Source organism: Neophocaena asiaeorientalis, unplaced genomic scaffold, assembly GCF_003031525.2.
Source record: "Neophocaena asiaeorientalis asiaeorientalis breed wild unplaced genomic scaffold, Neophocaena_asiaeorientalis_V1.1 scaffold345, whole genome shotgun sequence".
Classification (NCBI taxonomy): Eukaryota; Metazoa; Chordata; class Mammalia; order Artiodactyla; family Phocoenidae; genus Neophocaena; species Neophocaena asiaeorientalis.
In genome coordinates, this window is record NW_020175181.1 from 741,551 (window position 1) to 757,132 (window position 15,582).

Genomic DNA, 15,582 nt, shown 5'->3' on the forward strand with positions numbered 1-15,582 from the left:
AGTTGACATTAGATGGTGTTTTAGTTTTTATATTTTTAATACTTTGACCTGTATGCCTCTGGTACCTTCTGTACTCAGTCCTCTATCCCACATTGGAAGACTGAAGAGAGATGTGAGCCTGTTTTGTCCCTGTTATTCTGACCACATTTGTTTAATAACCATTCTATTTGGGCTACAGTCATACATAGCACTTTTGCCCTGCTCTCACCTCATTGTATGATTTTTTTTTTAATGTGGAGCCGTATGCTTATTTGCTTTTTTTTTTTTTTTTTTGGTTGTGCTGGGTCTTAGTCGCAGCAGGTAGGCTCCTTAGTTGTGGCAGGTGGGCACCTTAGTTGCAGCTCACCAGCTCTTTAGTTGTGGCATGTGAACCCTTAGTTACGGCATGCATGTGGGATCTAGTTCCCTGACCAGGGATAGAACCTGGGCCCCGTACATTGGGAGCACGGAGTCTTAACCACTGTGCCACCAAGGAAGTCCCTGTATGATTTATTATGTATGTGGGATTCTGTCATCCCAACTAAGTGTCTTTTAAGGTGTAGAACATTCATTCAAAAATATTTACTTCTGACCATATTAGAATAACTAGTGTAAGACTTACCTTCCCACCATAAACAACAAGAAAATGGGACAAAACATATGAAGCAACTGTTTCTGATATTGGACAACAGTAGTGTTATCCAGAAGAGAAAGGAAACAAACAAGGTAAGTCCTGGAGGCACGTTACTGACCATCGCACAGAGAGGAGGAACTCAAGGGAAGCATGGCAGCATCAGTGAGTTGAGAAAACTGAGTTCGTAACTTAGGAAGACTGCGGTGGCTAGGATTTATGGGAACATATACTGGAAGAGAAGGAGCTAATCAGGGGAAGGTCCAGAAATCTGTAAAGGAGTCCCCTTGAGTCTGTTGCTAAATGCTAAATGGACATACATAGAAACTCCACAAAGCTGGGCAACTACTGGAGAGCTCTGAGCTGAGCATGTCCCAGAAATTGTACAGGAATGGGAGGTGTTGAGTTCTGTCCAGCCAGAGACATTGTTGAACCCCTGGAGCATTCAGTGGAGATCCAAGAAGGATCACAATTTAGTTAGAAGGGGTAAACTTGCCCTAAAGTAAAGGTACTCTAAACTCACTGTAACAACTCTCAAAAACATTCCTCAAAGGATCAAACAGATCCACAAATTAACTGCCTGAAGAAGTTCAACCCTTTGGAAAAATACAATAGAATTAAGACACCCGATGTAACATTTGCAATGTTTCGCATTAAATCAAAAGTCATTAGACATGCAAAGAATCAAGAAAATGTTATCCCTAACTGAGGGAAAAAAAAGTCAAAACCAACACAGAAATGACAGGGATGATGGAATTCACAGAAAGGAATTTTAGAAGAGCCCTTGTAAATATGCTCAGTGATTTAAAGAAGAACTTGAACATAACGAGGAGAAAAGTGGAAGACGTATAAAAGAACCAAATAGAGATTTAAGAAATGAAAGGTGCAGTATTTGAAATGAAAAATTCATTTGATGGGCTTATCAGCAGAGTAGACATTAGAGAAGAAAGGATCACTGTACTTGAAGACAGTGAATAGAGATTATCTAAATTGAAGCGTAGAGGAAAAAATTGACTGAGCAAAATGCACAGAGCCTCTGTGATATGAGACAAGCAGTCTATCATGTGTAAATGGAATCTAAGAAGAAAAAAAGAGTGGGAGAGGCACAAAAACTATTTGAAGAAACAATGGCTGAATTTTTTTCAAATGTTATGAAAAATATAAACACATAGATCTAAGAATTTCAATGAACCCCAAGTAGGATAAACATAATGTAAACCATAGCAAAGCACACTGTAATCAAATTCCTGCAAACCAATTAGAAACTCTTAAAAGCAACCCGAGGGAAAAATACATATTACATAAGGGGAGAAAAGATTGACTGCAGACTTATTATTAGAAACAATGCAATCCAGAAAAAAATGAAATCTTTAAAGTACTGGAAAAATAAATTGTCAACATAAAATTCTATATCCTTCAAATATGTTGGGGAAATAAAGACAGGAAAACAATAGCCAAGAGAATTTATTACTAGAAACTTGCACTACAATAAATAAACCCTAGATCAGTCACTTATAAAAAATAGAAAAAAAGAGGTGGAGTTAATAACACATCAGTAGTGAAGAAGAAATGGAATACAATTAATCCAAAAGAAGCTAGGGCAAGAGGAAAGAAATAAGTGAGTGTTGTAACGTTGGGCAATGATATTGCTATGAAGAAGATTGTTGGGGTGCGATGCTCCATGAATGTTTTCACATTTGTGCATGATCATGACTTCCTGAGAAAGAAGGTTGGCACTTGGATTAAAGAATGTTTGAACAGCAAACAAACTGTACAAATCAGAGATCTCTGGAGAGATTTAGAGACTTTTTCTTTGGATACATTTATTTACATTCTAGGGACTGTAAACCTAAAGACCTCCCCCTCCTTTCCCCTAAGCGGATTTGTTTACATTACAGAGCAAAAGTCAGTAGGTCATATTCTTCTCCCCTCCCTCCCTCCCTCTCTCTGCCCCACCCCGCCCGAGAGGGGAGGAAGAGCAGCAGCTGTGTCAGATGTCCTACCTCAACTCCCAAAATTCATGATTTAAAGATTTCTCTCATCATGTCACCCCACAGGGGATTGGGACATGGAGAACTAACACAATTAAGAGTAATCAGAAGGCTGGATCTGATCCAAAATCCTAGTGTTATTTGTCAGAATGAATGAATGAATACTTTACAAAAATTCAATTAGGAAGGGGGTATCTCACCTGTAAGGTGGTCTGGGAAGGCCTCTCCAAGGAGGTAACATTTGAACAGAGATGTGAATGAAAAGCCATGTAAGACCACAACGTGGGAGAAAAGCATAACATGCTTGGCTTTACTGGCTCTCCCAATGCCTAGCACACTTTCTCACACATAAGCAAAATTTAAATAAATAAGGGTCAAGTATATGACACTCTGAAAGGCTGGCCACTTCTGACTAGAGTATTGTTTATCTATTCTATAAATTCAAGAGTAGCTGCATCTTCAGACAAAATGACGTTTTAGCCACAGGCTTGTTAGCTAGACAAAGATATGAGTTAGAAATCAAAATCAGTTAAGAACCAGCTAAAGCATAATTCATGTTTCATTTCCTTAAATAAATCATACGTGTATATATGCAAATTTAGGGTTAGGCACCGCAAAATGAAGTTTTAGCTGCAAGGCTAAGTTCTTTTTACAGAGGTAGAAATAGGTATCACTAGCTTGGTTTGGGAATTACCCCATGCTTGTAAATGTGACATACACAAATGCTGGGAAGAATAGATATGGTTGAAAAATACAGGCAGTAGGAGTAATAAATGAGCATAATGAATGTTAACTGGGTGATCACTAATGGTACAATCCCCTGTTAACAGGGGTGTACAGTGTCAGAAGCTTACAGCCAGAAGAGGAAAGGATGGAATTCAAAAGCCAAAAAGCAGCATATTCCTTGACTTTTGGCTGGAGCCAGTATCAGTGTAACCTCTTTGGTCAAAACGCTTCTTATCCCTGTTTCACCAGGTCATTCCTTCCTTTGATATGAATCATCTCTGAGAATCTGTAACAGGCACATCATTGTCAAGAAGTTAAAAGCAATTGATAAGTTGTTCTGGTAACACCTGTCAGTGAAATAACTCAGAGTACAAAACCCAGGCATTTAAGGAGTTGACAAGTATTATTAAACCTGTTTTGCAAGAGAAGAAGCTGGTTCAAAGAGGGAAAAGCTGTCAAAGGTAATGCAGTCTGTAAGTGGCTCAGGCCTCCTTCCTTATACAACCAAACTCTAACTGCATGACCTCTCATGGCCCAGAAGACTGGGAGGCCACCTGAACATTTATCAGTGCTTCCTTCTGTCCAACTTTAAAATATCATGACATTTTAAAGTTACGAATTTGTTTTAAATTCAAATATATTTCTTATGACTGGTTTTCTCCTTCATTCAGAAATTTACACTATTTAAAAATTTTAAATGGTAGCAACAGTATATTTCTACCAGTACTGCTACCCCTTTTATTTTTTTTCCTTTGAGCACTTAATTGGTCTGTCTTTGCCACCCTACTAAGAGCTCATGTTTGAATTGGGAAGAATTATGATGATGCTTTCATACAGCGGATGGTGCTTTGTGCAGGTCCTTTCCTCAACCTGACCTTAACTTCATGATTTTAATAAAGAAAAAAAGATAGAAAAACCTAATTCAAAGTAAATTAGGATCTATAATTCAGAAATGCTTCTGCCCATTTGTAACTAATGTTCCAGTTGCTCTCCACTTCACTTTCCACTCTTTAGTTCATTCACTTTTAAAAAATAATAAATCAGCAATAAACTGTCTTTCAACAGAAAGCAGGGCAATAAGACAAAGGCTTGAGTGCACATCCTCTGTGCTGGACTGTAATCCAGGGAGCGAGAGTGAGGGCCAGGGAAAGTGAAGCCAGGAAGCAGAAGAGCTTATACCAAGATACTTGATGTGTTGAACAGGTTGCTCTGTCCTTCAGAACAGCCAGAAACAGAAACAGAAATCTTGGAGTGGGGAGAGGATGGCCCTGGGCAAGGCTCTATTAGGCTGCACCTGCAAGAAGCCAGCCGGAGGCAACTGGCGGCTAGAAAAAGATGCGGCGAGGCCAGATGAATCTGAAGTAGTAACAAGTGGCTTCCCATGAAACACAAAGATATTCTTGTTGAATATAGTAGGTCCCCTACATACGAAACTTCAAGTTGTGAACTTGCCGAGATGCGAACGTGCGTTCCATCAACGTCAGGCATGAGTTAAATTGCAGCTTACCCTCCGTCTCCTATTGCTGATGATCCTACCATCTCCCACCTCCTCTCCCTCCTCCAGTCAGTAACTCTTCTTGCCTGTTCACTCAGTTCCAGCCCCTGTATGCCAGCTGTTGTACTGTACTACCATACTTTTCAAGGTACTGGACCGTGAGATTAAAATGTTTTATTTTTTGTGTTTGCTTGTTTTTTATGTATTATTTGTATGAAAAGTATTGTAAACCTATTATTACAGTACAGTACTATATAGCCGATTGTGTTAGTTGGGTACCTAAGCTAACTTTGTTGGACTTAACGAACAAATTGGACTTACGAATGCGTTCTCGGAATGGAACTCGTTCGTAAGTAGGGGACTTACTGTACTTCCGTGCACTTTTGCCCCCCACTCCCATCCTTCTCATGGGTATCTGTCATTAACATTTCATTTCCTATGCATTTATAGATCATATGAGAACATGTATCTTTTTCCTTTTAAGAAACATGAATCAGGGCTTCCCTGGTGGCGCAGTGGTTGAGAGTCCGCCTGCCGATGCAGGGGACACGGGTTCGTGCCCCGGTCCGGGAAGATCCCACATGCCGTGGAGCAGCTGGGCCCGTGAGCCATGGCCGCTGGGCCTGCGTGTCCAGCGCCTATGCCCCACAACAGGAGAGGCCACAATAGTGAGAGGCCCGCGTACCGCAGAAAAAAAAAGAGAAACATGAATCAGGTCATACTAATCTTATTCTGTGACATATTTTTTTCACTCATGTGTTATTAGCATCACGGTTAGGTTTTATCTCATTGTCAGCAAGCTTATTTTGCCCTTAGGAGGTTCATTGGAAAACACTGATTTAACATTTGTTGAATTAATGTGTGAATGAAGGAATGATAGTATGAGTTCTAGTTATAGTTCTTGCTTATAGAAAGGAATGCTGCCAGTATTGGGAATGCAGTGGGCAAGGTCTTGTAAAACATGGAATTTTTATTGCCAGACAATTGAACAGTCATCCCAGCCTCTTCCTCATTCGTCAACACCTCCACATCTTCAATTCAGAGGAAAGAACGGATGCCATACAGGGGAGACATGGAAAGGAGATGTAGGGGTAGAAAAATAATCTTCCCTCTACCTTTCTAAGTTCTTGGCTGAGACCCCTGTAATGAAAAACAAATAAGAGAAAAACAAACAAATTTATTAATGTATCCCTCAGGTATACACGGGAGATACCCAGGGAAAAAATGAATCCCCAAGGTGACTTAGAATTCGTGATTAAATAACATCTCAATAGGGAAGGGGGAGGGGAGTGTAGGTCTCTTAGGGGAGAGTGAATGATTTTTAGGTCAGATGAATGGCCCCTTAGAAGAATAGATGGGAGTTGTGACAGTCTGTGACAGTGTCTGTCTAGGCGTGGTATTGACTTCTAGTCTCTCCTGTGACAAGAGTCCATCCTCTCTGGTTGATGCAACTCCCAGGAAGGGGATTTATGGCAGTTGAGTTCCTTTGGGAGGATCTGTCCGTAGGCAGATAAGGGGAGTTCAGAGAAAGCCTCTCCCTGCATTTGCCGTTTTTCACGTGCCTACAGTCAAGATAATCAATATACCAAAGCAGCATATTTTGCAGTAGCACGTCCTTCTCCAGTCATATTTTGGAGTAGCATATTCTGCTACCTCAGAGATAACAGGAGACTCTTACAAAGGTTCATTCAGTCAGCAAATGGGGATAAGATGGTGCAGACATTGGTCCCTATCCTCATGCAGGGCAAGGCGACAACTGAGGGAGGAAGGAAGTAAGAATAGGACGAAGATGTAGAAGGGAAAGAAAATAGTAGTGTTCCAAAGGAGTGAGGAATTTCAGTGATGGCTAAATTAGTACAGCGCTTGTGTTAATATAAGTTGTTTAGAAATGAGTTTAAATCCCAGCCATCTGCTCCCACATCAAACACATACACGCAGTACCCCGATTTCACTCCTCCCCCACATACACGTACATCCCAGTAATAATCTGGTGATATATTTTTCATGCCACAGTTGATAATAAAAAATACACTTAATTCAAACCAGTGAGTTATGACCCAGATCTAAGTATAAATATAGTGGAAGTCATAAGTTTCTTTAGTGACAGTCTTACTAATTATTTTGGCCTGTTTTTAGCCACATTGGATATTTTTTCTTTTTAAGGTTGCTATGAATGTTGTTTGCAGCAGCATCAATAAGCCAAGAATTCATATAGTTACTCAATCACACAGATTACTCATCATTGCCTGTTCATAACAGAATCCTAAAATGTTTAAGATTTCTGATGCAAATCAAAATCTCATCATCACTTGTCATTGCTAAATTAAATGACAGGATAATAACATTACATTAAAACCATTTTTCTCTTGATTGAGTACCTTTTTCAGAAGTGAACCTTGTAGATGTATATTTTTTTCATCAGTACTATAAATGCATTTAGAATCCAAGATAAAAATAGAATTGAAAAGGGGAGGAGTAGAGTGGGATGTTTTCAAATTATTGATAAGTCTCTTTTGAATCTCAAATAACCATATTTGACAGGGCACTGCTAGGGAATGGAGTAGTTTTGGCCCAATTTATTGAGACTTTTAGAAATACATAAAGGAGGTTCATAGGTCAAACTTCGTTTTTATTGACACGATCATGTGTTCTTGGCATCAGTCATATGTCATTCCATTGCAGACAGGCTGTTTTCAGTTAGATCACAGCCTAGGTGGGAAGTGAATGTAAATTTCTAATCTGCTAAAACAGAGTAGGTTCTCAGTTGAGTTATTGTGAACTTCTCTCTTGGTCTTTCTTTCCTGTCTAAAGCTAATTAACCTTTGGGGCACACCTGCCATCTCTCCATTGGCTCCGTCTGGCCCTTGGCCCTCTTTGTGGCCAGTCAACCAGTCCTCATGCCACTTGAGCCGATCTTCTCCACTTGCCCCTATACCCAGAGCTCCTTTTCCATTTAAAGTCATCTGTTCTTCAAAGATTTTGTTTCCTCACATCTTCCACCTTCAGTGTTATGAAAATCATATCCTGGAGCAAGTCTTTTACGCTTTTTGCCTCGTTTAATATTATCATTAGAGAGTAACGTCAGTAAAAATCCTTAGCACTTGGAGAAGTCAGTGAAGGTACAGACTGAAACAGGATTGGCTATGAGTTGACAATAATTGAATCTGGGTGATGGGTACATGGGGATAGGGTAAGTCAATATAACATTTCCTCTAGTTTTATATGTTTGGAATTTTCCATAGTAAAAATTTTAAACTAAACTTAGATCTTTAGAATGCTTTTATATATTATATATATATATATATATATGTTCTTTTTGAGTCAGTGCATGAATTGGGTGGTATACAGGATGGACTAGGACCAAAACCTAATCCTGCCATCTAAATACCCCACCCCCACCCCACCCCCAAGGAAACAAATAAGATTCTTTAGTGCCCGGCATTGCAACTTCCCTCTTCTCCTTAGGTCCTGAACAGGACTACCAGAATCCTGGCACACTTCCTGCTTCTTGTAAATGACCAGATAAACCTGTACAGAAATGCACAATAACTTGGTCCCATTTATTAAGTCCCACCGTGAATAAAGTTCTGTGCTGGGCATTGGGAAGGGGGAATATGAAGTTACTTCCCTCCAAGAGTTCCCCAAGATGGAAAACAGAGGCACCCGTGAACAACCCTGATGCAGTACAGACTCTAAGAGCCGTCATGTGAAGTAGAGCTACAGCAGTATGACTGTAGGGCAGTGGGGGAGAGAAGAGTTTTGTCAAGCAGACGCGTTCTTGACAGTGATGCGAACTACTGAATGTTATCTTCAAGGAAAAGGTAATCTTTCCTGCTTCTGCTTGCAGTTCTGGCTGCTAAGACTAGAGCTCCATCAGTAAACTTCCCTCTGTCTTCTGAAGAGCTTAAATTGATTGCAGTTTCCAATGTGCTTTTTTTTTTTCTCCTTCTCTTTTAAAATTATGATAGCCTTACTTCTCGTCTGCCAAAAACTGGTGAAACCATCCATGGTCATAAGTTTTTTATTGGCTTTGGAGGGAAAGGTGCCAACCAGTGTGTCCAAGCAGCTAGGCTTGGAGCAAAGACATCTATGGTGTGCAAGGTAAGCGTAAAGTATGGTGGAGAGGGTTCTAGAGGCGAGAACCCGCTTTAAGACATGAGCTCATTTTTTTAAACGATTTTAAAGTGAACAATTTAGTGGCATTTAGTGCATTCACAGTGTTGTACAACCACCATTTCTATCTAGTTCCAGAACATTTCCATCATTCCAAAGTAAAAACTCCTTGCCCATTAAGCAGTTTCTCCCCATTCCCCCCTCCCCTCAGCCCCTGGCAACCACCAATCTGCCTTCTGTCTCTACGGATTTATCTATTCTGGATATTTCCTATAAATGGAATTATATGATATGTGACATTTTGTGCCTGGCTTCTTTCACTTAGCATAATGTTTTCAAGGTTCATCTACCTTATAGCATGTATTAGTACTTTATTCCTTTTGTGGCTGAGTAATATTCCATTGTATATACCACAATTTCTTTATCCATTTATGTGCTGATGGGCTGTTCCCACCTTTTGGCTGTTGTGAACAGTGCTGCTATAAACAAGTACATGTACATGCATGTTTCAGTATCTGTATGAGTCTTTGAGAGGTTCGTGGTTTTTTAAATTTATTTATTTTTATTTATTTTTGGCTGTATTGGGTCTTCATCGCTGCACGCAGGCTTTCTCTAGTTGCAGCGAGCGGGGGCTACTCTTCGTTGCGGTGCACAGGCTTCTCATTGCAGTGGCTTCACTTGTTGCGGTGCACAGGCTCTAGGCATGCGGGCTTCAGTAGTTGTGGCTCGCGGGCTCTAGAGCACAGGCTCAGTAGTTGTGGTGCACGGGCTTAGTTGCTCCACGGCATGTGGGATATTCCCAGACTAGGGATCGAACCCGTGTCCCCTGCATTGGCAGGCAGATCCTTAACCACTGCGCTACCAGGGAAGCCCAGGTTCGTTGTTTTTAAAGATTTAAATAGGAGAGAGTAATATTCCTTGTCCTTCATATTAGTTTCTACCTCACTGAATCCTCTGGGAAGTAGCAGTCCTCAAATAACTTAATGCTGCATTCCCTGAATTTAATTAGTTTATAACTGGAGTGTAAGAAGTGAGGGGAATTAGCCTACTCCAGTGGTTTTCTGTGGTCCAGCTTCTAAACAACAGCATAAATCATCCTGTTTTTAGCAGGTTTCACTCCAGTAACACAGCTCTTGGAAACTTGGTCTAATAACTGATGATTTACTCATCTCTAAGCTATTTTCTTCTAATGCTGTATCTTGGATCAGAAAGGAATCTGGGGGACTTCCCTGGTGGTGCAGTGGTTAAGAATCCACCTGCCAATGCAGGAGACACAGGTTCCATCCCTGGTCTGGGAAGATCCCACAGGCCATGGAGCGACAAAGCCCGTGCACCACAACTGCTGAGCCCACACACCATAGAGCCCGTGAGCTGCAACTACTGGGCCCGTATGCCTTCTGTTCCTTTCACATCCACTCCCATGGTTTCATGATTCATTTCCCAAGTTCAGTTTCACAATTCAAATATTTCTATTTTGCATTTTGGGAAATGTTCGAGTAAGGAGGCTGGTTAAACAGAGGTGCTATTTGTTTTATTCTGGTCTGTGTATGATGGTTATGTGAGCACCTGTACAATTTTGAAAGTTCTTTATATCTACTGTGACTGATTTAGTTGTCTGTTGTTTAGCCCCACAGTGGAATTTAGCCTGGGTGTCTGTACAGAAAGGACATGGAAACATGGCTTCAGCTAAAACCTATACAAGGTTACTTTGCTTAGATACCCTGGGACCTTTAGACATGGATTTATTTAAGCTTAAACAGACTGCATCATATTCTTAGACTTCTTAAAAAGAAAAAATATCTTTTATAATAAGAGTTATTGTTATCCATTAATCATAGTATTTCATTCAATTATGAAGTATATTTTTATTTAGCAAATTAGCCAAACTGCCTTATAGCAGGTTTCTTAAAGATAACAAATTCCAAGTAGAAAACCAAAATCATGAAATTACTCAAGCTAAAAATAAACAGATGGAGCAAAAGAAAAACAGGTAGAAAATTTTCTTAGCAGCCTTAACTTACTACTGCCCTGCAACAAGCTCAGATTCAAGCTCTGATGGAGGAGCGCTGGCACAGGCTCAACATCCAACACTGAGCTAAGGGGAAATATTTGTCAGGACATTGTGATGAAGGCTATTAAGCAGGAATCCATCGAGATGCGTACAGTGACACGTGTAATGAAACACTTCAAGCAGTTAAGAGTTGTGTAGTCAGTACTCACCTGAGTCACGGGCCAAGGCCACAGTCTGAGGATCATAGGGAGCCCCACCCTCCCTATCCCACCCCTCTAGGTGGTCACAAAGCACCGAGCTCATCTCCCTGTGCTATGCGGCTGCTTCCCACTAGCTATCTGTTTTACATTTGGTAGTGTATATATGTCCATGCCACTCTCTCACTTCGTAAAGGACTTTTTAAATAGGACTCAGATCTCCATTGCTTTTTGTCCCCGTTTCAATACAATAAATATTGTAAGCCTGGGCACAGATATGCTCCCAGTTGGCTATATTGTTCTTATGAAAGGAATAAGATACATGGTTATATATATATGTACATATATATGTGTGTATGTGTGTATGCATATATATATATATTTTTTTTTTGGCCACACCAGGCAGCTTGTGGGATCTTAGTTCCCCAACCAGAGATCAAACCCACACCCTCGGCAGTGAAAGCATGGAGTCCTAACCACTGTACCACCAGGGAATTCTCAAGATACGTGGTTATATTAAACAGCATTATTTACACCAAACCATTAATGGAGCTGTTATGTTTTTACTAAAATAATAATAGTAATACAGTCTCATTTTTAAAATAATGCACCTACCTGCTTGCTTCCATGGTCAGTTGCTTTTCTGTTGAAGATAGGCAGCAACAGGAAGAATTAGAAGTGTCTGGGAGAACTAGATGGGCAGGAAAGTAGTTGATAAGATTGACTCCAAGCAGCAGCAGCCCTGCCCCTACCCCAAGAGAAGCAGCCATAGTAGCAGCAGTAGAGCCATGATGATGATGATGATAACACCAAGTCATATTACTTAATCCTTTAAAGTTTTAAATGTCCTTTCATGCATATTATTTTATTTTACCCTCGCAGCAACCTGGCTGGGTCTTTCCAGATAAGGAAACTGAAGCCTGTAGACGGTTAAAGTGGCTTGCCCCAGATCACACAGCTAATGTGAAGGGACTTCTGACTTCCATGACACAAATGAAAATATTGTCTTCCTATTCTTAGGCTTTTTTCACTACTTGTACTTTGTAATGTGTCACTACAACCTCCATGCGAAGTTAACGGAGCTAGAGTCAACTTCTTCTAATCCTCAACAGTGTTGCTATTTTTCCATTTATTTTTGACAGGAGAATACCAAAGAAGGCAAAAACAAAGCATTTTATTTCCACTTCTCATGTAGAACTTAGAAGGCCAGCCAACAGATTTGCCAGGAAATCACTATTAGAATAAATCTGGAACCATCACAATCACTGAGGGATGTAGCCAATCAGGTAATTCTCTGGGCAGGAAGAAGACAGGCAGCTACTGCAGCCTCTAAAATACAGCTGCAGCAAGCCTGCAAAAGCTTCCACAGCCTGAGCATGAAATCCCTTCCTAATTAGGCCTCCGATGCACACGATATTCCACCCGGTGTTATAGCTGTGTCTCCATGTCTTATTTTCCCTCCAATATCCATTTCTTGAGGGCAAAACTCCATGTTTTGGTTTCTTCCTCCCCTCCAACAATTCTTCCGAACCCTGGCACTTCCTAATATTTGTAATATCAGCACCATTTATCAAGCCTGCCCTTGGTATTCACCTTAAACAGATTTTGCCTGTATAAAACTGATACGGAAGGGTAGAGAAGTTCCTTTGCTCTAATTTGTATCAGGCTCCACATGCCTAGGGATGGCCTTTCTTAATTCCTACAGCATTCTTATAATGATACTTTCCCAACTATACAACACTTTTGATTACCCATGGGAGAGAGTTAAATAATGTAAATAAATTTTTTTTTTTTTTAAAGATGAGATAACAAAGATTTTGTTTTCTTGTGTGAGTCTTTGACCTAAGAAACAGGATGCCTTGGCTCTTACCTGGTAGAAAATGGCCAGCCTTCCATAAAGGAAACCTTTAGTCGATGACCTCCTTCTACCAGGGGACTCTCCCCACAGCAACCTTCTGTACTTCACTGTAGAGACAGAAATTCTGCTAATAACAACTTATATATTATTTGAGATTATTGCCTAATCAGCATTTCCACCAGAAAAGGAGCACCGGGAAAAGTGTTCCTTGAGGAAGAAGGCGTCAGAGGTGGCATTTAAGTCAGAGGTCAGCAAACTGTGTCCCATGGGGCAAATCTTGGTCACCATGTACTTTTGCAAGTAAAGTTTTATTGGAACACAGCCATACCCATTTGTTTACAGATTGTCTTTGGCTGTTTTCACACTACGATAGCAGAGCTGAATAGGTGCAGGAGAGACCATCTGGCCTGCAATGTCTAAATCATTACTACCTATCTGGCCCTTGACAGAAAAAATTTTCTGACCCTTAACCTAGACAGTCTAAAAGCTTACCAGGAAATGTTATCGTCACTCATTGAGGTTCTTGATCAAGTTAACCTCTAGGTTTCTTTCTGTTGATATGTCCAAAGAGGAGCAGAATATACCAGGAGTGCTGACACCTAGATAGAGACGTTATCCACTGACCAAGCACTCATCTGCAGGACAGAAAAATAGAAGTATAGTTCAGGTGTGGCAAGCCTAAAAGCCTATGGGGCCAAACAGGTAACATACATTGCAGTAGGCCAGGTGGGGGCTATGGTGAACTAGAGAGCATGTGCTCACTAATGAGATAGGTTCAGCTCTGTTGTCTTGCAAGAATGTAGGCCTGGTGTTTACCAGGACCTCTAAATTTTCAGGACTTCCCAGAAACGTGTTTGTTTTTGTGGAGTCTCCTGATATTTAAATGGTGACAAGCTGGTTAAAAGTAAAAATAGGAGGAGATCCACACAAAAACCTGCACATGGATGTTTATAGCAGCTTAATTCACAATTGCCAAAACTTGGAAGCAACCAAGGTGTCCTTCAGTGGGTGAATGGGGAAATAAACGGTACATCCATGCCATGGAATATCATTCAGCACTCAAAAGAAATGAGTGATCAGGCCACAAAAAGACATGGAGGAACCTCAGATGCATATTACTAAGTGAAGGAAGCCATTCTGAAAAGGCTACACGGTGTATGATTCCAATTATATGGCATTCTGGAAAAGACAAAACTATGGAGACAGTGAAAAGATCAGAAGTTTCTAGGGGCTAACAGGAGGGAGGGATGAATAGGCAGAGCACGGAGGATTTTTAGGGCAGTGAAGCTACTCTGTATGAGCCTATAATGGTGGATACATGTCTATACGTTTGCCAAAGCCCAAAGAATGTACAGTCCCAGAATGGACCCAGATGTAAGTATGGAGTTTGTGTGATAATGATGTGTCAATATAGATTCATTGATTGTAAAAAATGTGAAACCCTAATCATGTTGTCTGTGAATGGAAGAGTCCAAAGGAAAAATCGAAGTGTCATTACCAGAATGGATGCTAGGATGCAAAACAACAGAATTCCACTACACCAACTTACCCAAGTTGGCAAGGACTTTAAATTAAATTCCCTCCTCTTTGCCCCATGTCAGGGTCAGTGGAGAAGATAAGAAGATTCTAAAACACCAGGCAGGTCATTACAAAGATGCCTTCATTTATACTGAAGTATGAACAGCTGACATTCTTCATAAATATTGAGGATTGTTGATGGTGGACAGCTCTGTCTCAATGGCAATTTCTGTATGAAAAGATCAAAATGAGAGTGAAGCTACAGAACTTGTGACAGTCATTAAATGTTTCACGTTTTAGGCAGGATACAAATGGAACATTAATATATAACAATTATTTGGGCTGAAATCAAGTATAGCATCTTACATTAAGAGGATTAATTAGTTAATGTTTACAATGTACCATGCAGATATGCCCTTTTAAAATGCTAAGTATTCTAAAAACTACATTGTAGCATTTTACTAAATGTAAAAAATCTAATGTTCATCATTTCTTTGGTACAGGTTGGCAAAGATTCCTTTGGCAATGATTATATAGAAAACTTGAAACAGAATGATATTTCTACAGGTAAAATTTAATCTTTCTTAAAGTTAGTTTTTATAACTTTCTTCTGGAATCTGGTTACAAGTTGAAATTACAATAGAATTATTAGATCCTTCCCTGGTGGCCAGAGAATTTTTATGCACAGCTTTGTCTAGTCTTGCTTAAATATCCTTTGGTTAATTCTTTCATGTACGTTTCTCCAGACAGGAATAAAATGATAGGAGGTTACAAGCATTCATCTCATAGAAATGTTTCAAAAGTTGGGCTTCCCTGGTGGCACAGTGGTTGAGAGTCTGCCTGCCGATGCAGGGGACATGGGTTCGTGCCCCGGTCCGGGAAGATCCCACATGCCGCGGAGCGGCTGGGCCCGTGAGCTATGGCCGCTGAGCCTGCACATCCGGAGCCTGTGCTCCACAATGGGAGAGGCCACAACAGTGAAAGGCCCGCGTACCGCAAAAAAAAAAAAAAAAAAAGAAGGGGAAAAGAGAAAAAAGGAGCTGTTTTCACAAAACATATCTTA

General features: G+C 40.4%; 1 protein-coding gene and 1 long non-coding RNA gene across 5 annotated transcripts in view; one reads left to right on the forward strand and one right to left on the reverse strand.

The window, feature by feature from the left end:
* The window catches only part of RBKS (ribokinase), a 75,139-nt gene that overhangs the window by 7,928 nt on the left and 51,629 nt on the right, over positions 1–15,582 (forward strand). For both annotated transcript variants that reach the window (XM_024764556.1, XM_024764555.1), the window contains exons 2-3: positions 8,791–8,923; positions 15,023–15,086. In XM_024764556.1, coding sequence (XP_024620324.1) covers positions 8,791–8,923; positions 15,023–15,086 — 197 coding nt within the window. The remainder of the gene's footprint in view (positions 1–8,790; positions 8,924–15,022; positions 15,087–15,582) is intronic.
* The window catches only part of LOC112412822 (uncharacterized), a 27,468-nt gene continuing 17,658 nt past the window's right edge, over positions 5,773–15,582 (reverse strand). For 2 of the 3 annotated variants that reach the window (XR_003005863.1, XR_003005864.1), the window contains 5 exons: positions 14,551–14,748; positions 13,494–13,636; positions 13,014–13,108; positions 11,759–11,834; positions 5,773–5,962 (listed from right to left, as the gene is read on the reverse strand). This is a non-coding gene — a long non-coding RNA (uncharacterized LOC112412822). Of the gene's footprint in view, positions 5,963–11,758; positions 11,892–13,013; positions 13,109–13,493; positions 13,637–14,550; positions 14,749–15,582 lie in introns of all 3 variants that reach the window. The other variant, XR_003005865.1, reaches the window with a different exon arrangement.